At 44.7% G+C, this 24,188-nt stretch overlaps 1 protein-coding gene across 1 annotated transcript in view; it reads right to left on the reverse strand.

The window, feature by feature from the left end:
• The window catches only part of LOC147428676 (transducin family protein / WD-40 repeat family protein), a 77,260-nt gene extending 53,491 nt beyond the window's left edge, over positions 1–23,769 (reverse strand). The window contains exons 1-17 of the mRNA XM_086497689.1: positions 23,321–23,769; positions 22,665–22,722; positions 9,965–10,087; positions 9,797–9,884; positions 9,677–9,713; positions 9,107–9,215; positions 8,965–9,022; positions 8,782–8,879; positions 8,584–8,703; positions 8,423–8,489; positions 8,236–8,339; positions 7,961–8,091; positions 7,307–7,892; positions 6,662–6,754; positions 5,990–6,175; positions 5,694–5,904; positions 5,451–5,548 (exon numbers count right to left, since the gene is read on the reverse strand). Of these exons, the coding sequence (XP_086353815.1) occupies positions 5,451–5,548; positions 5,694–5,904; positions 5,990–6,175; positions 6,662–6,754; positions 7,307–7,892; positions 7,961–8,091; positions 8,236–8,339; positions 8,423–8,489; positions 8,584–8,703; positions 8,782–8,879; positions 8,965–9,022; positions 9,107–9,215; positions 9,677–9,713; positions 9,797–9,884; positions 9,965–10,087; positions 22,665–22,722; positions 23,321–23,640 (2,487 nt within the window). The 5' untranslated portion in view covers positions 23,641–23,769. The remainder of the gene's footprint in view (positions 1–5,450; positions 5,549–5,693; positions 5,905–5,989; positions 6,176–6,661; positions 6,755–7,306; positions 7,893–7,960; positions 8,092–8,235; positions 8,340–8,422; positions 8,490–8,583; positions 8,704–8,781; positions 8,880–8,964; positions 9,023–9,106; positions 9,216–9,676; positions 9,714–9,796; positions 9,885–9,964; positions 10,088–22,664; positions 22,723–23,320) is intronic.
• Positions 23,770–24,188: the final 419 nt, after the last annotated feature.

Consider the following 24,188-nt stretch of genomic DNA (forward strand, 5'->3'; position numbering starts at 1 on the left):
GGTTATCCATGCTCTTACTCAATGGCAACATTACCTACTCGGAGCGGATTTTACTGTCTTCACAGACCATCAGAGTTTACGCTACTTCTTGTCACAGAAGTAGCTATCGGAAAAGCAGATGCGGTGGGCGAACATCTTGTCACAGTTTCACTTCCAGATTGTCCATGTCGAAGGATATATAATTTTGTACGAACCCCAAGACCATCCCGAGGTTATAAAGGAGATTGCCAATGGAACTTTGCGTTGCATTTCAAAGGTCAATCTATGCCAGCCTGGTTTTATTTGAGCACGCCTTGCATGCTATCAAGATCACCATGATGCTGCGAATGCTAGAAAGAACAACTCAACAGTGCAGAAGACTAATGCTGAGATTGAAGATGTTCCGTGAAGCTTGCAATATCTCCTCCCGTGATCGGAGGATTCCCATGCAATGAATTCCGCTGTGAGAAACCCCTCTTGGAACAATTAATTTTCCAATATCCAAAGTCTAATACCCTTAGTGGGCGCTAGGTTTGAGGGTGAAAGCAGGGACAGAAGAACTTGGCGGATGCTTTGTCTCGGAAGCCGTTGGTTCTGGCTATTTCCGCGATACATCATAGGAGCTTCGAGGATATGGTCAATCAGTATACCACAAATACAGATTTTGCTGATATTTTCACTCGGATACGGCATGGGGAAATAGTAGCGGGATATTCCATTCGGGATGGCTACTTGATGAGGAAAACCATGTTGTGCGTTACACATCCGTTGAGGGAAAAGGTTATGACCGAATGTCACTGTTCACCTTTTACGGGTCACCGCGGCATTGCTACCACCTTAAAGGTGTGGAGAGATACTTCTTTTGGCCGAGACTCAAGAAGGACGTGGATGATTTCGTACGCAGTTGCTTGGTATGCCAGAAGGTCAAGTTTGACAGGCATAAAGCTCAGGAATTGTTACAGCCTTTACCCATACCCACCCGTCCTAGGAAAGTATTGCAATGGATTTCATTTTTAATATCCCGAGAACACAAAGTGGTCACAATAGTATCTGGACAGTTATTGACAGATTTAGCCAGCAAGCTCATTTCATTCCAGTGAAGAAAACAGTCGAGACCGATCGCTTAGCGAGACTGTTTGTGGCCCAGATCTTCAGATTACATGGCATGCCTGAGACGATTGTCTCCGACAAAGACCCCAGATTTACGAGTTTGTTTTGGAAGGCTATTTGGGAGAACATTAGCACGTGGTTGCAGTTCTCGTCATCGTTCCGCCCGCAGACTGACGGTCAATCAGAGATTGCAAATTCAGTGGTACTAGATTTATTGAAGTCTTACATCTTGGATCAGAAGACTCAATGGAAAAAGTATTTACCTTTGGTGGAATTTGCCTACAATAACACAATACACTCTTCGACGGGGAAGACGCCATTTGAGATAATTGAAGGTGCTACGAATGTTCCACCCTTCTTAAGCACGAAAGATACAATTTTTGAAGCCAATGAGTACACGCGTGACTTGGACACGGCTTTTGCCAAGGTCCTCAAGGCTTTGCAGTCGCGATTTGAAAATTGAAAGAGAACGATTGGGTGCTTTTACGTTTTGAGAAGGCACGCCTGAGAAAGAAAAAGGGAAAGGAGAGGCTTTTTCCAAAGCTTAGTATGTGATACTACAGACTTTCCAGATCTCCGAAAAGATAAATGATGTCTCCTTTAGACTGAAGCTGCCCGACACTTGGAGGATTCACAATGCTTTATATGTGAGTCTCTTGAAGCCTTTTATAGGCGATGTGTCCGAAGATGGGGAGCCTAATGAGCAACCCGAAGTGGAAGAAAACGAGAAGATCCTTGTTCCCGAACAGATATTGGCACATAAAGACAGAAAGATTAAGAGTAAAGTGATAAGGCGGTTCTTGGCTACATTCAAGAACTATCCTGCATTGGATGCGAAGTGGATGGAGGAGGAGGACCTAGCAGATACTGCTTAGATTGTGAATCTTTACCTTGAAGCTTTTGGTTTAGCATAGTCTATTCCAATTGGAACCCCAAACTCAGCTTGGCCAAAAATCTCGTGCAGCGAGTATGCACAAGAGGGGAGTTACTCCGCTCCTTTGTCAACAGATGCCTCGATTTTTTATATTAAAGTCACTGATGTCTCTTTGAGTTTCAGGGATACTGTGAGCTGACAGATTCTGCTGTATGACTTTATGAATTGGAATTCCCGATAATATGATATTGATTTGTTCTTGACTTGTTTAAGTACAGACGAAATGATTGCAGCATTTTCGTCTGAATGATCTCGATAGACATGGTTGCAATAGGGATTAGTCAATCGGGCATCTATGAGGTCTTGAGTGGATCTAGATGCGATTGCTAATTGCGTTGCCGATAAATCATAGTCTGAGATCCGAATGAATGTTGAATGTGATTTGTCATGTGATTACCTATGATGTCAAGGGATGTCCTGTGATGTCGTGTGATGTGACTGTCGATTGGTACATGTGCTAGATGCGTGTTCCTAGTGCATCGGTACTAACAGTCAGTGTCTGCTAAGACAATTTATGGACTCTGACTGTTTTGCAGGCGTAATCGAGGGCGATTACAATGCTTTCAAAAGGGGGGTATGTCACAAATAGGTGACGTGGCGTGCCCATAGTAGACACACATACACCCTCCCCTTGCACACAGTCCCAGAAAAATTGGCTGCTCCCGAAATCCACGCAAAGGGTGACGTGGCATGTCTGTACGGACTGGCCCGGAAAATCCGGCGCAAAACGCGGGGCTACTAACACGTGGCAGCAACGTACGGACGGCAGCGGAAGCTTTTGGAATTTGCTTTTTGCTACGCAATCTTTACGCCAAGCAAGAGAAAAAGAGAGAGCCTTGATGCTTTATTTTTACAAGGCTTTTAATTTTTAGCTTTTGGGGCTCTGCTTTTGGCATCCCTTGTAAACCTATATAATAGTGGCTTGGGCTCCCACTTCTCAGAGCATCTGGACGCAGAGTCTAAGAGTGAGTCCCAACCACTCTATTGTACTTTGGCAACAGATTTAATACAAAAAGAAATACCAAAAGGGGCGCCACTCTTTGGGGCCAATATCTCTAGGCACGGAACTCCGTCGGGCCGTGTCAATCGATTGTGAACTGTGAACTGTTTTGAAGTGAATTCCTGTCGTGTCGCAGTAGAATCTTGACTTGGAGTGTCCAAGTCTGTTACAGGTGCACTCCTTGGCAGTGGCTCTCTAGACGGTCTACGTACTCTTTCTTGTGACAGACATGGAGGGGTCCACTCTTGGTCTTGTATATCATGTGTTCATGCAGATGCGGCGTCACATAGCAGCATGTACCTCTTTGACATCGCAGCGGTAAGTCAACGGAGCCCTTGATCCTTGCCACTTGGATGTTTTATTTTGTTTTTAAGTCTTGACTTCGGAGTCTTGTGAACTGTAGGCGGGAGGACATTCTGGCTATTGTGGAGAGCCGATGGACGTTCATGCGTCGTCCCATTCATGGGATGGCTGCTATACTCCATCCTCTCTACAAGACTCCAAAGCTTTTTGCGGAGAGCAGTTTGCTCACCTTGCGATCAGAATACCTCGACATCATGTTTACTGAGGATGAGCAGCTGCAGATCGGCAATGAGATGAGCGCCTACATGAACAATCTGGGACCGTCTTTCTTGAGGAGTGTGTCCTTGAGGCAAGAAGCTATCAAGCTTCCCCTCACTTGGTGGCAAAACTATGGAAGAGCTTGTCTTCCAAATTTGTGCAATCTTGCACTACGCATTCTCTCACAGGTATTTACTATTCTCTCGCTTGCGCTACATAGTACATAGTACGTACTACGCTTGGATGATTTTCATTGATTCCTATAAATCGTGTAAATGTCCATAGGATTGCTCGGCTGGTGCTTGTGAGCGCAATTGGAACGCCTACTCTCTTGTACACACGAAGATTCGAAACCGCCTGAGCACTATGCAATTGGAGAAGTTGATGTACTAACGAGCGAACATGAAGCTCGTGCGTTGCTTTGGGGTCACCCAAGCAGATAAGTCTTAAAAGAATCAAGATCATTGCTAATAGCTGTAGGATTAGGAGACCCAAATTTGTAGTTAATGCTTGGCTACTTATCCTCTTATGCAGGTGGATTCAACTCAAGTGAAGATGGTTCCTGACTCTACTGCAGAGGAGACAGAGTGCCGGATCAGAGATGAGCAGGAGGAGATTCTGTGAGATTCAGCAAGACCTCCTTCCTACATTATCCTGGTGAAGAAATATAGAGTTGGAGCAAATTACACAAGTGATGCATTGGTGTGCAAATAGTAAAAACATATATGGCATTGACATGGATGTTTGTAATATTGACATTAGAGTAACCGTGTCTGTATGTCTCTATGCATGTGTACACACATGCATAATATCTAAGTACAAATATATATATATACGTACGTATCTGACCAGTATGTGTATACATATTTACACACACACAATAATATACATACATATATATGTATGTATGTATGTGTTGTGTTGTGTGTGCACGTGCACGCACGTGCTTGCGTGTGCGTGCGTGCTTTGGTTGTACTCCATGATGAGATGCTTCGAAAAAGTTACACTATAGTATAACTATCCCAGAGGTCACTTTCGTCTTTTGACACATTATATCTTTTTTTCATTGAGGAAAGACAGGGCTGTAATACTCAGTAGTATAAGTGCATGAGAATGCTGGAGTCAGCCTGTCGTTAAGGAACCATACAGATCATAACATATGTACAAGGACTCCCAGCTCAAGGTGGCATGTACGAGTTATATAGAATGAATCAGGGCAGTGGAGGCCAGGTAATCTGGCGGCTGGCCATGTGACACTGTAAAGAACGTAGTGGTGTGTGCCCACTGCCTCAAGAAAGCATGATGACGCTCCTCTGCTGCCCTAGAAGAGCCTATGATGCATTCCACTCACTGCAAAGAGAGTCAACTATCTCCATCCAGACATTGCTGAGTGTATCCGCTGAGGTGGAAGTCTTGGCAACCGATAACGTGTGAGTAACTAGCCTTCCAAATCATCCACAAGGTAACTGCAGCCACACTGGCGAAATGATATTGCAAGGGTGTGACTCAAAATTATGTATAGTAGCTGGTAACACGTCCAGAGTGCCCCATCCATAACCAAGATCTGTCAACAAGAAAATGGGATCCTCCCCTTCTCCCTCAACAATAAGCTGAGAACCCGAGAGCTGTAACAGATATTGTCATATCTTTATTTTCATCCCTCCCTCCCTCTCTCTCCATTTTACTCCCCACCCCTCTCCCTCTCCCCCTCACCCTCTCCCAAAGAATATGTGCCTCTTGTCTATACGTACAATGTGTGCATAAGCAACAGAAAAATGCCTCATCACTCAATACAGACTGCTTGCATAGATAACAGCACAATTACTTCATCTCTTTATAGAAAGAACCTGGGCTTAACCAACATACCGAAGGCGCGTTGACAGAAACAGGTGCACTGACAGTTGGAGCTGCAAAAACCCCTTGGGGGTAGCTCTCAAAAGAGTAATTGGGCGCCTGTACTTCCTCTGACCAATCAAGAACAGAAATTAGGAACCAACATGTTTACAAACCATTTAAACAGAGAGGCATTTTTAAGTCAGAAAAGCATCATTGTAGCTTAGAACACAGGAACCTATGTCTCGCAAAAAAATACAGTTGACACATGCACACCTTGTTTGATACTACCAATGCGATCCCTTAACATTATCAAATCTTCAGTTGACTCCTCTGGAAACACAAGACCAAGATAGTCCATTGCCGCCATAACAATCCCCTGGCTTGCCAGAAGCTCTGCATAGCTTCCCACTAATCTAGATAATGCTGGAGTCACACGCTTTTCACCTTTTGCCAAAGCTAAGACAACTATCTTCTCCATCAATTCCTGTGACATTGAGTAGGAAAATTAGGATGGCAAAGGCATGCCCTACTAAAAGCATCATTCAAGAGCACACATAGGCAGAACTAGCCTGCATTTCTTTGGCAAATGCAGCACTGCTGGCAGTTGACAGAACATCCCTATACCAAAGTCTAGCCAACTCCTCCGTATTCGCTGCACATATGTAGCATAACAGTGCTGCTTGTGAGAGACCTGCTGCATCTAGTCTTGCTGCCAGGGCATCACAAAGAAGAGTCCATTCCTGAGAGCCTGCATACTGTTGAGATAAATACATTCTGTCAATCTCTGGAGAAGTGTAAATCTCTTTTACACCTAGATGAATCAACAAAAAGTTAACAATCACCTAAAGAGGAAAAGGTAAATTATAGACTCTGGGTACTTATGGACAAGGGAACGTAGCAAACAGCAGCATGATGCATGATATTGACTAAATAGGATCACAACCTCGCTGATGCCAGCAATTTCCAAAAATGGATACAGAACTATGGATCAATATATGCTCCCAGCCACAGACACAAGCAAACAGCAACACAAAAAATACGAAAACCAAGTTTGTGTCATGGCTCCATAATGGGCCAACTCGGCCATGATGGAGCCTAGCACTAAACAACTCATTGTTTTAAATAGATTCCTACAATTAAAAGGCATTTGATAGGGCATATGCACCACTAAAAATACATGGAATTATGATAGAAAGAAAGAAGTGCATGTGCCCAGAAGTACGCTGAATTCGAAAACTCACGGAGCAAAGTAAAGCCAGTGTCTCCCTCCATGCAGCAAGGGGTCTACTGTTGACAAGATTTCCAAAGTCATGGGCAGCTACAGCTGCTAACACCTGAAACAACAAGTAGCATGAGTCAGAGAAATCACTACAAGGCGATACACCTGCATGTTAATTATTCTTGAGAGAAATCCGAACTCTACTTGATCTTTGACTTCGCTCAATAGAGTCGCTCCTTCAAATGAAGTTAAGGGAGCTCTTTTTTGGCCCAGGAGATCATTACATACAAGGAAACCTTCAGGTCAGCATTCAATGAAGAAAATAACTTTCTTCAATCTTCAAAATAATTCCGAAGCTGAGCATGTCTAAATTCAACAAAGGAATTTCCTAATCTTGAATCATTTAAAAAGGATCATTTATAGAGGTTTTCAGTGACCTGTGCTCAAAAATTCATTTAAGTGAGCATATACAGCAATTTATAGACCATCTAATGAGAAGGTAAAGTAAGGACTTGCACATGAACAACTGCACCGACATGCCTTGGCAAATGTCATAAATAAAAAAGAAATTTCAGGTAAAAGAGAATATGAAAGAGGACACTTCTATAAAGATAAAACTGAATCAATGGTCCAGATTTAAGGGCTGTTCACATAAACAAACCTATACCTTTTGATAAGGACGACGATGCTTCTTGAAATAAGCTGCTAATGTCTCCTCCCAAAGTTCCGTGCCACCAACATGAGCAAGAACTAGCGCATCTGCCATCCGATCCTCAGAAAGGCACTGCCTTACAGCATCCTTAAAATCAGCTATAACCAGCGCACGCCGCAGTGCCTGTTCACAATCATCTTCCTCAACTACTTCATCTTCATGTTCCCCTTTTTGCAGAACTAAACTCTCTGCAACAGCCTCTTTATGAACTTGTGGCACCAACTGGGGGGATACTGCACCTTTGGGGGTAGAGAGAGTGTTAAAAAAGTCAGCTCCATCATCAACAATTTCTCCTTGACCATCCAATTCAGAAGCACCAATGAAATCTGATACTTCACCCACAGCTCCTACTTCACCATTGCTGACATTAAGTTTGCCTGCAACTTCTGAATTCAGCAAGTCAGCACCATTTGCAAGTTCCTCACTTTTACTTTCCTCTAATTGAGGAAGAGAGAATCCCAAGTGACTGAGAAGAGATGTTCTAGCCTGTTCCTCAAACATGATTTTCAAAAAGCTCCAGATTTCTCTCTCTTCCTCAGACCTGCAAAGTTGCACTCGTATTAGGTCCATAAAGACGAGCACATTGAGCGATCCAAACCTTGCACCAACCTAGAATCTTGAGCTTTCCTATCACATAGAGCTTGCAGAGAAGACTTGTTGCCAGGATCCTCGATAGCAGCCTCGAACTCTTTGGATCGAGCTACCAAATCATCCTCCATAATGATAGTCTGAATATTTAACTGAAACAACAAAAACAAAAAACAACTTTAGGCAATAGAGGAACCATTAACAATCGCGCAGACACAATATCAAACACCTATTCACGTATAAGAAAGATATTGCACAAATGCCTTCAGAGTGGACAAAATCTAGAAGTTGCAAACCTCTGACAAAGAACCTCCTTTTTTCGCACTAAAAGAAACAAGCTTTCCATCAAATCCGAATGTCACACCAGCAGGACGCTTCAGCCATTTTGGTGCTCTCATTGCTGATGGCAGCACACAGTATCCAAAACAAAACTGAAAGTCGATTCAACCAAGAGGAAGACAACCAGTCCTTAGACCTACTTACCCGAGGAAGTACCAGCACCCACTGTTCCACCAAAAGCACCCTCACTTGGAAGAATTCTACTGCAGGCCTGAGCTGGCAGTAAAACCACAAAAAAGAATAATTCAGAAGCCATCCCTGCAAATTCAACATACCATGACTTTTTCCTGCTCATCAACTATTACCTCAATATTGTAAAGGTTTACTCTTCCATCATAGGATGAGCTAGATAATACGCCCGCTATCCGGGGAGACCATTGTAAATCAAAATTCCAGTTACTGCTCACAGGAAGCTCACAAACAATCTGAAAAGTTCTAAACAGACATCAGAATCGCGATTCAAACAATAAGCATGTTGAAGAAGGGCAGGATTCCAAAAACACCTCTCCTGAAGAAGTGTCCCAGCACACAGTGCGGTAATCCTTGGCACTAGATAAGAGAAGCGCACTGTCAATTGGACACCACGCCATTGCTACCACACCTGCACAAAGGACAAGAAATTCAGTCAAAACAACAGAACGACATGCTATAAACTGATAGGAAAGGAACTTTAAAAAACTGCAAACCTTTTGTATGACCAACAAGTTCCTTAACAGGGGAGATGGAGTTCCTCAAATCCCAAACCTGACCAGATCAGGGACGCTATACTTTTTAGTCAACAAGTACAACAAATACACAAATCAATCCAAACGAGATAAAAAAGAGTACTTGAAGTGAGGGGGATCTGTCATCTGCCGACGCAACAATAAGTTGTGTTGCCCCCTCAGGGTTCCATTCCAAGGCTGCACAAGGTCTTCGATTGTTAGGATCCGTGAAGCTGCATTGAAATTCCAAATAAAGTTAGTGCAATGAGTGCTAAAATGTCATCGACCGGCCGAACAGAGAAGAAATGTCTACTACAAACATTTTTTATTATCGGCAGTGTATGAATGGCAAAGCTTGTCATTTGCCCCCAACTTAAGAGTCGTGCCAGTTCACAATATCAGGCCAAAGTTTTTTCTTGCTTGCAACCCTGAAACCTGTGACTACCTGCATGCTCTTATGCATTCCCATGTCTTGTGTTTGGTCAGTGGTACGGACATACAACAACTACCAAGACCATGCGAGCTCAAAAGGGCTCAACCCTTGCCCGTATAATAAGTAGGCAAGCATGTCTAAGATTTGGAACCAAAGCAATGAAACTAGTATTGATGCTTCCAGTACTAAGAGATTTTTGACTTCACACAGAAAAGCTTTATTAAATGGCAAGACACAGAGCATGCAAGATGAGGCTCAAACCTGAGAATAGACTTTTGTCTTCTCAAATCCCAAACCACTGCAACATGAGAAATTGAAGGCAATTAGGGCCATGCTATAAGGATTACCAATACAAAACACTTCACAATATCGATGAAATACTTGAAACTCCTGTATTTGAAGTTGTGGCTATTATGTGCTGGACTTTCCGATTCCAAGACAAATCCACAATATTATCTTGTCCCGAACCCTAGCAAATCAAAACCAACAATTAATTCACTTATGGGTGCCTTCCATCTAGAAAAGGAAAAGTTTTCTCCCATGGATTACCTTAAGTGCTGGAAAATGAGAAGGTGCAGTTGGATTCACAACATCCCAGATCACAACCTCTCCATCGTCACCCCCAGAGGCAAGAAGATTGGGTGTGATACCATTAAATTCTAAGCCACGAACCTGCAATGCCCCAGTACAATGATGTCTTACATGAACAAGTACATTAATGCCCAAACTGATAAAGTTGCCTAATGCACTAGGTATAGGTACAGTTTTCTTGTGAGTGTTTGAAGCTGTAATTCATAATCAATCAACTAGCAAGAGAGTTTCTACTATGTATTATTATCGGGAAATAAATACAGCGACTCATTCAATGATTAAGATACAATTTACAAGAAACAAAATTCCCCAACAAGGACAAAAAACAGTAATAAGGGTAAAAAACAAAGCGGGAAATTCCTGTTAAGATTCTTCATCTCCAGATGCTTCGCACACTGTCTACAGGCTCCTCGCCACTCACGTGCACTGGCCCTTGGCTGTGGGTTGGCCACCCGTACACCTGCTGGACAGGGATCTTAGGCACCCTTAGGGTTGTTCAGCACATTTCCCACTTTAGACCTTTTTTGGTCACATATTCCCCCATTTATATTGGAGGGTCATATTTTTAGTTCATTGGGCTATATTGAGGATTATTGCCCGACCAGACCCTATTCTCCTATATATAGGAGGGGGGGCACCCTCTTTCTCATTGTCTTGTTTCACACCATGTAGCCATCTAGAGTTACTGCCAACCTTTCCACCATCTGTCTCCTGTCATGTCTCTTCTCTCTCTCATGCCATTGTCTCTTTCTCTCTCTCACCTTCCACTGCTCACTCTGACATGGTATCAGAGCACCAGGATGCAGATCTGCCATCGCCATCAGCAAGGAGGACCTTTCAGAGAGTTCCATCGCGAAGAAAACCTCAGCTGCTACCTGCGTTTTTTTCCCAGCGTTTTGGGCAGACAGCAGCGTTTTCTGCTCTCTCTCCATCGCCCTCCTCCTCCACCTGTCAGCGCCTCCTTCTCTACACCCTCTACTGCCTAGCGTTTTTGGCCGGCCTGCGTTTTTCTGCCCATGCAGCCAGCGTTTTTGCTTCACCAGCAGAGGAGGTCTTTGACACCTGCGTTCTCAGTTTTTGTGCTGCCCATTGCAGTCCTCTTCCGGCCGGAGTTTTTCCTCCTAGGCCACCCGAGATTTTCTTCTATTGCTGCCTGCACCGACTCATGGACCTTCCACATTCAGATTCGGGACTGTTTTCCCTGATTTTCAGCCGGGAGTTTGTGCCCCACCCGTCCTCGTGCCCCAACCTTCAGCACATGGTGTCCCCCGACACTCTGAGGATGGCTGAATGCTCTGTTTACAGCTGCATTCCAGACCCCCTTTGCTGCGTTTTCCGGCATGGACAACACCTTCCCCTTTGCCTCGTCAGGTTCCCTTCAGTTACCCTTCCTGATTCACAGGTCTTTACCCCCTACCCGCACCAGTGTGGCGCTTACACGGCGTGTTTTCAGATCGCATTTCAGCTTTCCTCCTTCGACATTGAGAGGTGGACTCAGATATAGGTTCTGGCACAACGGACGGATGTCCCTCGACATTACAGATCTTCCCTCCTCGTGGTTCTCTTACCCTCGGGAAGATGCAGGGGATTGGATTGGTACAGGTACTTATGTGGACGTCGCTTGTATTTTCCATTGCTACTTCTCCCTCAGTAACCCTCCCTCCCTCTCCCTCAATTGTTGTGTCTCTCTATTTGGGATTGCCCTATCCACCTCCTTCATTGGTTCTCTGTATGATAGACCCGTGCCTCTTCGCACGTCAGACACTTCTTTTGGACATGTACTCCTAGATGTGAGTATCCTTTGGCATTTGGATGCCTGCATGGTCTCTTCCGGCACACTGCTCCATGGTGGCTTTTGCCTTGCCTCTCCATGGTAGAGCCTCTTCCTTGCTTCTGCTTGGTTCTGTGGCTCCTCCACTTGCAGTTTGGATGTACCTATGCACTACTTACACGGTGAAGACCTCATGGATGATCCTTGCTTTGCTGGTCTACTCCGAGGCTATGACTTCTACAACAGCAGTCATTCTTCCTCATGCCTCCTCTCAGCCGTTCTTAACCTCACCACATTCCATTACTTTCCTAGGGGGAAGTGCTCCTATGTCGCGTGTCTTCACAACTTGCACTTGCAGACTCTCTTGGATATTTTGTCCAGACCCCGGTGGTGGATGTGCTCCCACAGGTTGACTTTCCCAAGGATCTCCTCCGACTCTTTTGTCCGATATTGTGTGTCTGCCATGGAACAACCGATCATATGCAGCTTATATACCTTCTAGACGACTCTTCTCCTGGAAGACTGCAGACATTGCCGTCTCTACATGGATGGATTGCTTATCCTATCATCTTGTCTACTATGGTGGACGATGCCTTCCCTATTGAGCCTCTTCTTGTTGCTCTTCCTCCCTCTTCTGCTCGAGCTTCTTTGACTTGGATATGCTACCGGTTTCTCACCTCGGCAGTTTCCTCTCCTCTTGGTCAGAGTGTTCCTCTTAAGGGGGGATACCCATGTCTTGTCTCCTACTGCTACGCTGGGTCCCTCCATCCTAGTGGTGATCATCGGTGATCATCACCGATGGGCTATTGGACGCTCGTCGTAGGTTACTTCCTCATATAAATCCTCTTCAGCGACTTATTCCGTAGCTTGCCACAGAGAAATAGAGAGAGCGAGAGAGAGAGAGAGAAGATCGACACAGTACTGGGACCAGAAGATGGGTTGGTCCCCCCCGTAATAGTATTTTTATTACTAAGGAGAAGACTATACAAGCACTTGAACCGAACGTATTACCACGCTCGTTCTAGAATCAGACTCAATGGTTCCAGGAAGCCTCAGCTTCCCATTCCTAGGGCAAAACCCTATTCCAAGGAACTTCCGTTCCTTACTTTGAATCCTCGAGAACCAAGGTTCATGCCTTTGGATCTCACCTTCATCACTCAAGGCATAACATCCCTGCAATTCTTTCCCGACTCGGTTTCCAGAGTCCTCTTTTGCAGAATAACTCTGCTTTCCTAAACACGAAGTCCTTCCTTGGGAATCTCAACTTTCGGATCACTACTCAAGAGACTTACCTCTCTCCGATCCGTGGAACTACTCCCAAGCTCAGAGTGCAAAACCCTAGGGCTGATCTGGCTCAAGTTCCTCAGAGCACTTTTCTCTTGCAGAGGCTTATGCCTTCCTCTGCTCCTACTCCTTCACGAAGACGAAGTACACCTGCAAACAAATACTCAGAGATCGTAACATGAAAAACTTTACCTTGAAAGCCTCGACGCTCGAAACTCAATTCAGTCCTCGAAAGGCAATTCCCCGACAGAGATCTCGTCACAGAGAAACCTCTCTTCCAATCCTACACGCAAAAGAGGTGTGTTCTCGGGTTCCTTCTCGTAAATCAGCCCCGTCCTACTACGTTTATGGGCTGAAAAACAGAGAAAAACAGCAACTGGTCGCAAAAAAAACGCTCTCCGTCGACGCTTCTTCGTGATGGAGCTCGCCTACTCGTCTTGGCGACATCTCGTGCACTTGGGACAGCCATGGGGATCACTGGTGTCGTCTTCTCCAAGGCTGAAATCTGCAGCAGCATCCTCCCGCTTCTAGCGCGAGCCTTTTCTTCCTCTTGGGAGTGAGAGAGAATCTGTCTTTTGAACTCTTGGCAGCCGGCGGGAATAGGGGCAGCCTTGCTGGCAAGAATAGGGGAGGGAGAGGGGCGCCACAGAGAGAGAGAGAGAGAGAGAGAGAGAGAGAGAGAGAGAGAGAGAGAGAGGGATCGCAAGTGCTCAGCCGAAAAAGAGAGAAAGATATTGTGGGCTGCCCATTAAAAGAAGCGCTGGATTTCTTTTGCTTTTTTTTTAAATTGAGGGCTGCCCACTTTTTAAGTGGGCGGCCGGCCTTTTTTTTTTAATGGTCTGAACCTACCCAAAACTCAATAAAACCTAATAAGCTGAAAAACAATGCTTGCACAACACTTCCCAGGCGTCCCTAGATGCAACCACATGCATAGATGCAATGCAGACATCGACTTCCTCGCGGGAAAGCACCTGCTTTCCCAAAAAGCAACCCGCTTTCTCAAAAAGCATTTGTTTTTTCTCAAAGTTTCCTCTGAACCCATCTTCATTCAAGTGCTTGGTCATCCTTGTGCACAGTTCGGAATTTCTTCCCGACTATGGAATATTCCCTTTTCAATGCTCCCGTCACCCAGAGTTACCGGGGAACGCCCCCTAGCCCCCGTTCCGGCGTTCCGGGGGGCAGTTCCCTTCTTGAACGTTCCGAAACGTCCCGGAACGTCTGACGTTCCAGGTGGCCAGTGCAAACCGGAATAGCCGTTCCGGAACGTTCCGGAACGTCCCCGGAATGTTCCGGAATGCCCCTGGAACGGCCAACGGCTACAAACAAATTTGGCAAAAATTGGAAAAATTGAAGTAAATGTTTGGGCTTCGTTTTGAAGTGTGCAAGGCCTCGAGGACTCATAAAATGCACCCCCCTCCCCCTTTCTCTCCACAAGCTAATCCTCAAGGGTCAAGCTCTCTCCCTCTCACACTCTCAAGATCTCTCCCTCTCAAGACTCACTCTCTCAAGGCTCAAGGCTTCAAGCCTTCAAGCTCTCTTCCTCTCCCTCCCACTCTCTCAAATCTCTCCCTCTCCCTCTCACTCTCTCGAGTCTCTCCCTCTCACTCTCTCAAGCTCTCTCTCTCTCTCTCATCTTCATCTAGTCATAGCAAGGTTGAATGGTCTTCAAAACGAGTTTTTTGTGAGTATTAGAGTCAAAGCACTCTAATACTCCTTGTATTTAAACACAAGGAGCTAAAAAATGCACTATTTGGGTGTCTTTTAACCTCCCGTTCCGCGCCGTTCCCATTCCGGACCCCTAGCCGTTCCCCCGTTACGCGGGGATCCCGTCGCCGTTCCCGTTCCGCGTTCCGGGTAACTATGCCGTCACCCACCATGTGACGCATCAAGAATACCCATCACCTAACCTTTCCTACCGAACTTATGATACAATCTCCTTCGCGATGCTCTATGTCACCCATCCTATGACGCATCAGAGATGTTCGTTCCCGGATGGCATTTGGCATGGCATGGTGGACAATCCTCTGTAGGTAACTCCCTTCGTTTGGAGAGTCTGCATTGGAGCAGGGCCTTCGCTTCGACTTTGATGACTTGGGTTATGTTCTTTCATTCACTGATGCGGTGTCCCACTTTCTGTTGGGTCCTCAATATTCTCCTCTCTAGCGGGAAATTCAAAGGATGCTTGCTGATCACTCACCCATTCCTCCTTTGGATGTGGACTCCCGCTTCTCCGATTGGAATCTGGCTACTACCAGATTGGATTACATTTCTATGCCATCCTTCAATCTGATGTGTGGATTGAGCATCATGGTAATCAGCTGTGGTCGCTTTCCGTGTCATTCTTGTGGTGGCAACACACATTGTCTCACATTTGGCAGAGTCATCTACCTTTGAAGGAACGTGCTTTCTTGTGGCGCTGCTTGGTGGGAGCTCTACCTGTTGGCATTGTGTTACATGCACGGCATATTGCGCCTTCCCGCTGCCTAAGATGCCTTGAAGCTGAGGAGAACGTGCCACACTTACTGTGGGGTTGTTGCCACTCCAGAGCCTTCATTCGGCAAGTGTCAGCTGCTCTTCGGCTGCGCTTTCCTTCCGGCACTTTTCACAGACGCTTTTGGCTTTTTTGGGGTGCTCCAATCACCGCAATCTCAATTTGCGGTGTTCTTCACTTAAATCAGATTTTGGACTCTGTGGGCCATCTGGCACCATAGGAACTCCTTAATGTTCCAAGGCACTTATGTTGACCCCTTTCCCTATTTCAAATTATCTCTTGGTCAAGCGCTGCATTTCACTCATGATGCTAGAGACATCACTCTTGATGGCTACAGGATTTACTTTGACTGTTTCTAGCCATCGGAGCCTCATAGTGCTCCGGTTTTTGTATCCCTTTCTTAGGGTGGGTTTTCCTCTTCCCACCTGTAAATTCTATCAAACAAGATTTACAAAAAAAAAGTGTGTGTGTGTGTGTGTGTGTGTGTGTGTGTGTGTGTGTGTGTGTGTGTTTGAAATGATTATCTAACAGTAGTTTGAACTATACAAACTATTGAACAATATAATGGACCAGACTAGACTTTATAGATATATAATAATGTATAATTGATGAAGTTAAAGTTATCTTACAAGTGGAAAAAAAAGGAAATATTTGTATATGTCTATTGAATTTATTTGATCTGCTAACAATACACCAATTATTCTATATACAATAAGTCATAACACATCTTTCTATGTAAAGCCGGTCCAGTATGTAGATCCACTCTTACAATTGCAGTTGCTTTTGTAATTTTAAAGAAAGGACATGTTACCTGCATGGTTGAATAGAGGGGTGTATTCCGATCAGGTCCGAGGTTGAAAGTCACCTCTACGTGTGTACACGTGTGTGTGCGCTCCAATCGATGGTCTCGCCAGTGTAAAAGTTGTGATTACTATACTCTGTGTGTGAGAGAGATGAGGTGCTCAAGGTGCGTGATAAGCTTGAATTGCAAGGGGCAGTTGTAGCAGGCTTGGACACTCCAAGCCAGAAATCGATAGCAACACACGAGCAAAAACTTCATAAGCACTGAACTTTTGTAGAGATAGAGAGAGAGAGTCGACACGGCCCGGCGTAGTTCTGTGCCAAGAGAGATTGGCCCCAAAGACTAGCGCCCCTTTCGGTATTTCTTTTTATATTAATCTTTGAGCAAAGTACAACTCCCGCGGGTGGTCGCTCTCAGACTTTGCGTCCACATGCTCTGAGAAGTGAGACCCTTGGGACTTATTTATTGATACAAGGGGTGCTAAAAGCAAAGCCCCAAAAGCAGTAAACTCCAAAAGCTTCTAACTCAAAAGCAATATGCCTTAAAGCAGTCAGCGCTGTTCGCGGAAATCCGTATAGCAGTACCACGTCAGCAGCGTGAATCGCGGACGTCCGTACAGCTTGCCACGTCAGCACCGTGAATCGCGGGCGTCCGTACAGCAACCACCTCAGCATTCTTTACGCATTATTTTAATGCTAGGTGTCCCCTTTGGCCCTCGACAGTTGTCCATAAGTTAAAACAACTTATTGGTCATGCCACGTCATCAGTTTGTGACAGCAGCAAAAAGCGCAAAAGAATAGAGAAAGATGGAGAGAGAAGTTGTCTACTACGTATGTGTGCCAACTTGGTCACATTGGAAGGCATGCCATCTCGAGATTTTCTGGGCTCGATCAAGTTTCAACAAGTAGTATACACCATGCGAGGTTGACAAGAAGTCACGACTCCTCAATCGGATTCCGGGTGGTGAAGATATGCCAAGTTGAAGCTGAATGCAGGTGGTAGTGGGGAGCAGACAGAGGTTTTTTTCTTGTCTTTGCGGCCTCGGTTGGCGTATTTGGAAGTCTCCAAATCTGGCAAGGTTTGTGCGGCTTGGAGTCAACGGTGTGAAGTTTCAGCAAATTTTTAAGATTTGAGCAATAGACTTGTGAGTTGCTTTGGAAAAACTGGCATGCTTCACAACTCAAGTACTTCATGTCTTTCCGCTCACATTAGCTCTGGCCACCAATCTCTACTTGCCCTGTCCATCGGGGATCTGCAAAACCTTCCAGCTTCGAACTTTGATATCTCTCACCCCGTAGCTCCATTTGAGGAGTCATCTAGACCGGCTTCTAGAGCATTTGGAACAATGCATTCCAAAGCACATTCCTTGTATTTTAGACACCTTGAACATCCACCCCAATTGCCCCATTCTAGAGTCTTCGGGGCCTCTGAAACCGCCTTAGACATACATTTCCCCTACCCTCTACTCTCCCAAGACCTTTTTACCGACTTAAACCTTTTGCCATGCACCTGTGCATACCTCTGGCACTGTTTGGCATGTGTAACATTTTCTTGAAAGCTTGCCAACTCCTTGGAGTGTGCGGCTTGGTAGCTATAGACATCCACCACTGCATGGCAGTGCTTCTGAGGAAAACAATGGCCCACGAGATCCGCTCGCGTCAATGCGTAGGGCTCATCAAGACAACCTCCTTTATCTCCTCCTCCTCTTGCAAGTGGTCTTGGGTTCTTTATGGCTTACGCACCGTAAGTCAGAACGATGAAGACGGAAGCGCACTCGATGCGCGATGGACTAAGGGAGGGAGTGGCTAGTGAGTTCGAGTCAAGGACATGAAGATTCTTTGAAAAAAAATTTGAAAAATTTGGAAGCGCCATCTTGCTTTGTCTCCTCCTTAATAGAACCGAGGTCCGGTATGCTTGCAGAAAAGAACACGACTGGAGCTCCGATACCACTGTAACGGGAAGGCACCACGTGCAAACGGAAAAGAACAGACTGAACTACTACTCCTTCTTAGGGTTTAGGCCCCTCGGCCAAGATCTATAGGTTGGCTTCGTTCTTTACTAGCTTGACAAGTCAACAGTTTGTGGCATCCCCCCTTCTTGAAAGAAGAATAATCTTCCGTGATTACAGTATATCTGCAAAACAGCTCAAGTTCGTTTAAAAAAATTCAAGGGTTATTTTGAGGGACATTCGGAGGGACAATCAGTTTTCTTACCAGATCGGAGCTCTTGATATCCTGAGTCGTTGGCTTCCCAGAAAAATCTCATCCACTAAGGAGTATATTCTCATTCCAGATTGTAGCTCTTGATATTCAGACGTAGCAAAATTAGCCATCACACCAGACCGCATTGATCTTGAACGGGTGTCTCGATGCACTAAAATTACATACCCAGGCAATCTTACCCAATTAGGAATATTCAATGGTTGGCACATCACAATGCAGCACAAATGCTCACATATGCATGTTACAAGACACAAGGGACGGCGTTACTAAGCACTCCCCAAAGACAGACGGTCTGCAGTATGAAGCTACTCAAAGACTACCTCGTTACTCCCCTCGCAAATAACCTAAAAAGGTCTAGGCCATTAGTTCAAAGGACAGATACAACCTAACGCTCCCCAAACATCCAATCTGTGTCATTCAGAGGTTTTCCAACGTACAACGAAACGCTCCCAAACATCACGTCTACGCCGTTTCGAGGTTTTCAAGCATACAACAAAACGCTCCCCAGACATCCCGTCTACGTCATTCCGAGGTTCAGACAATACCAAAACAACATTTCTCGCTACCCCACCCGAGAGTAAATCGCCAAGCACTGAAACCAGCATTAAAACCAGAGTCAAACAATTCGAAATCGACCTCTTGAGAGATTTAAAACAAATACCATTTATTTCAAACAAATTCCAAACAATTTCTCAAGCAGATTCTCAAACAAAATTCAAAAGATGTCAATCTCAAAAAGCATTCTCGACGTTAGTCGACCTCAAAAATCGATTGGGCTTCCGCCCAAAAATCTACACCAAAATTAGGGTTAATTTTATTCCAAAAAATTGTAGTCCACCGCCGCAGGGTCCATGAGCTCTTGGACATATAGTGTTCCTGTAGCGATGATGGTAGCCCCAAGATATAACAATCACACTAGGCCTCCAAGGTTATCAGGTCGAGAAGAGACTTGTTGCGAGATGTCCAAAAATTTGAAGCATGGAGATACGATATCATAATGTTCGAGAGAAGACCCTAATGGTAACATTCGGCATATGTATTGTCCTGCGTCTGATAACCCTGTAGACATCTTCACCAAACCTCTTCCACAAGCAACACTATCCCTTTACTTCAACTCCCTTGAATTGATTCCCCATCAAGGAGATGAGACAGGGTGTAGGAGTTGCACCTCCTCCCTAATGGTGGCTCCGATACCTTCCCGAGGCAAAAGTGAGGACTCGTTTATGGCTATGACCATCCATATGAGAGGTAGGCATACTTGTGTCGACCTGCTAAGCCAAGCATGTGCGCACCCGGTAGGCTAGCTAGAGGCAGGACCCCTATGCCTTAAGACTTTCCTAAGAGTCGGTTCTTGTAGTTTTCACCTCTACCACTAATGTGATGTGACATAAATGTGCCACATGGCACACATTTATGTTGACGTGGCAATTCCTAGATGAGGTGGCATTTTATGAGAGCACCCTCTCTATTTTCACATCGTGGATGTTGGGTGTGAGTCAAATAACCTTGAAGGTTCCCTATATAGGGACCCCTAAGCAAAACAATACTCTTGTTGCTTTGGGAATAATATAGGAAAGACTCAATCCTCGAGGGAACCTAAAACCCACAAAGTTTCTAAACCTAGCCAAAATCCCAAAGATTCTCATATGTGCACAATTGAAAAAATAGGTCAGCTTGAAGAGACATGTTTTGTGAATCCTAATCTCAACTTCAAAAGAGCTAAAATAAAGCAAATCCAAACAAACTAACGATAGTAAAGGCAAAGACAAGTCCAAATAAGAAAGAACTCCAAAAGTTGCTTATATAGCTCATACCTCTCCCTTTATCTTCTCCCTCTCTCTCTCCTAGAGAGCCTTCTTTCGTGATGATTGCACCTCCTACTTCGTAAGACCTTGAGCCGTGAGGCTATGGCCAAGAGTGATGGATAGGTCATCATGGAGCATCCTCTCACATATCTCACACGGAGTTATCAGCCTATCACAACACTTCATATTGGTGTCGATTTTACTTCCCTATGGTTATAACCTTCTTGGTAAAACACCCTTGTACGATGTTCTTCATGTGCCTAAGGTATCAACTGTCAAAGTCGACGATGCAAAAGCATCGAGACCAAGGAGGTGAGCATGAGAGAGAGAGAGAGAGAGAAACTCTCAACCAATCAACCTTCGCAATGAATAACCGATACAATGTACGATGGGGGCAATGGGTTGCATATATACCCATCTAAGTAAATTGCCCTACCCAGACTTTGACAAATAAGTAAAATAAATACCTAAAAGCCAAAATAAATAATGGGATCGCGTTGGGCAGTTCACTTGAGATGCCATTACTTTAACACCCTCTCTCCAGCTCATAGTGGAGATAAATAGTGAGACCAAGTCGATGAAGAAGCTACCATGGACACCCCAGCAGAAGGCCTTGGACTACTGGATACACCTCGGTTTTGCTACCCACAACTTTGTACCTTAGAAGAATGCCATCTTGAGCAAGAATCCTCATTCGCGAACTGTGAACACATCGCGTCCAAAATACTCCAAGATAATGAACTTTGAAATACATCCTATCCATAATCTGGCCAACAACAATGGACTGGTGTGCACATCCATGGTGTTTTAGATACGTCTGATTGGTTCCCTACCAGATGCATGTGCCTTGAAACACAAGGGTCTAAATTATTTATAGGGAGCACTTCTTGCCCCTCTCTGCCACTTACAAGCCTCTCTCTGGTTGAAGCTAGCCACAGCAACGTTCCAAAACGCAAGCGCAAGAATGGGAGTAGGCTAGGGGTGACATCGGCAAAGGGTAACGCGAGATGATGGCGTTGGCGACGACAAGAGAATACTCTTCACGGATTCTTCTTCTCAACCTGCTCTTCTCAACGCCGCCAAGGCTCTAATACCATGTCAAAGTCGACAATGCGGAAGTGTAGAGACAGAGCACGAGAGAGAGAGAGAGAGAGAGAGAGAGAGAGAGAGAGAGAGAGTCTCCTGAACCAATCAACCCTAGCAATGAATAACTAATACAATGTACAATGGGAGGCATGAGTGGCATAAATATCTATCTTAGTAAATTGCCCTACCCAAACTTTGACAAATAAGTAAAATAAATACCTAAAAGCCAAAATAAATAATGGGATCACATTGGGCAATTCACTTGAGATGCCATAACTTTAACATCAACAACCTCTACGGAAACTTCTAAAGGTCTTGGAAGTCTACTTTGATGATGAAGTCACTATAAGTGATGGATATGATCCTAAGAATGAAAGTGTGTGAATGTGTGCAGAGTGACTATGGGGTTCGTGCACAATGGTAGGGGGATGTTGTCCATGTGGTTCACTTCTCAGGTGTTTCCTCTTCTCCTCTCTCTTCCTCTCACTCGTGCTCCCTGCCTTTTGGTAAAATAAAGGGTAATTCAGTTCTTCATACAACAAGGGTCAAAAAATATTCAACGTTCTGAATCTACTTGTGAGTTCCAAAACAAATATGCAAATGAGCAGACAACTAGCATTGCTTTCATGGAGCTGAGGCCCCAATCTAGATTTGGGAGCATCGAGTTGATGCTCTTTTGTATCTCCCAACATTTTAAGAAGACTTCTTCCACTGTTGACAATCAACTGGTTCTTCTTAAATACTTTCTTCGTGCATCATTGAACCTTGTGAGTTGAGGCTTCGTCCCCTTTCTCCCTTATACAGAGGACATGAGTGAGAGTTGAACACTAAAGCCAACCAATTTGTTTTGCTAGCACCATTTCTATATTCCCTGCTCAGCCATTTTTGCCCTCCGTTGTGCTCCAATTTGCTTTTGCTAAATGGCCCATCCTAAGGACACAAGCTTGGAAGATTATAGAACTCCAATTCACCTCATGAAACAAGCTTGCCTTGCTAATTCCTAGACATGCCCTTGAGGGTCAAAACGATCTATAGGATTCTTGGCAGATTAAGAAAATAAAGCGTGAACCTGTTTGCATGGGAAATATCATAGCTTTGATGGTGCATCTCATATGAAAAAGATGTACAACATTTAGGTGGTCTAGAACGATGCATTCAAAGTAGCAACACGGCAGTGAAACTAAAAGCAGCTCTTACCCGACCCCCATGCTTTTGCGATTTTGTGACAAGTGCATCTTCTGTATTTGAATCCTTGCTGCAAAATTCCAAAACAAATGCCATTACTTATGTGTGCACGAAGTGAATGAGTACAATGAGGACAACTAGTGCCATCTTGTAAACATCCTAGTTCATTAAGTATGTCTACAAGTCCAAAAAATCGAAACTTGACACAATTTAACTCTTGATTGTACAACTTGAGTGCATGGGTGAAAACAAACGTCAGCATCATTAGCTACATGCACATTTTAGAAAGTCGAACTGTGGTAGACAAAGATGTAAGATGAGCTTTTCAAAAAGCACTACTGATGATTTAGAATGGGCTCAAAGGCAAATTTCCTTGTAAAAAGATCATTTTACACCCATAAGCAAAGACGAAAGTTCCTATGAGCAACAAAACAATAGATCACAAACCCCCATTACCATTAACAAGCTAAGCAATAGTCAAGCCCTGCTTTGACATATAATCAACTTGTGAAAACACAGAAACTCTCACAAAAATCCAGCTGGAAGTTAATAATTTAATAAGACACTAACACGTGATACAGAGGGTTAACAGATCTTCCATCAACATGCCAGTTGTGATCCAAATGTGCACAGTGGTCTAACAAAACCTTGAAACTGAGATCACATACCGGATGAGAGAAGTTGGATTCCACAGAGAAACGGTGCCATCAGACTGCCCAGTAGCAATGAGTCCATAGAATTGCTCTGCACTACCGGCACCTGCTGTACCCCATGCGATGCTGTTGAATTTCTCGCTGGAGGTGTAAGAGCTGAGGAGTTCCAGATCGGAATCTGAGCTTGAAAAGTCGATCTTGAAGATCTCCAGAGACGCAGAGGCGCTGAAGGAGGCATCTAGCGCCCCATCCTGCGTCGCTAGAGCTAGCAAATTTGGCTCTGTTTGTCCAAACGCAACATTGGAAGATCGGGCCACGCTCTTGATGGCCGCCATGGTAGCTTGTAAGCAGATCTGCGAAGAGAAGAATGCGACGAGGATTTACTTACGTACGTAGCTGAACTGGATTGAAGCGTCTTCTCATGCTCGATGTGCAGAAATACTTCTGGCCGACACACAAATACACGAGTACGTGGGGGGTGTTGAGAAAAGAACTAGAGACCTCAAAGATCCAACGAGTCTTGAACTCAAGACCTGATACTCTAGCCGATAGCCAATCTACCACACTTGGGTGATAGAAAGAATGTTTCAATTTCTTCTTTTTACTTGGTGAGCCCAAGGCTCTTTTCGGTATCTGAACTTAGAAGCCACCACGTGGCATTATTAAAAACAAATAAAAAGTAAACAAACGTTGCGTTGACGTGAAAAGCTCTAAATAAAGCTACCAACTGCTGCGTTGCTCAATTGCGCTCAGAAGATCTTCGAACTTCTCCACAGGCATCGCAGGTTCCCCAGAAGCAGCTCAGATAGGCAGTTCGCAGGTTCCCCAAAAGCAACAGGTTTGACTCTACTCTTTGCGAGCGAGAGAGAGAGAGAGAGAGAGA

This window comes from Adiantum capillus-veneris, chromosome 23 (assembly GCF_014529385.1).
Source record: "Adiantum capillus-veneris isolate H3 chromosome 23, ASM1452938v2, whole genome shotgun sequence".
NCBI lineage: Eukaryota > Viridiplantae > Streptophyta > Polypodiopsida > Polypodiales > Pteridaceae > Adiantum > Adiantum capillus-veneris.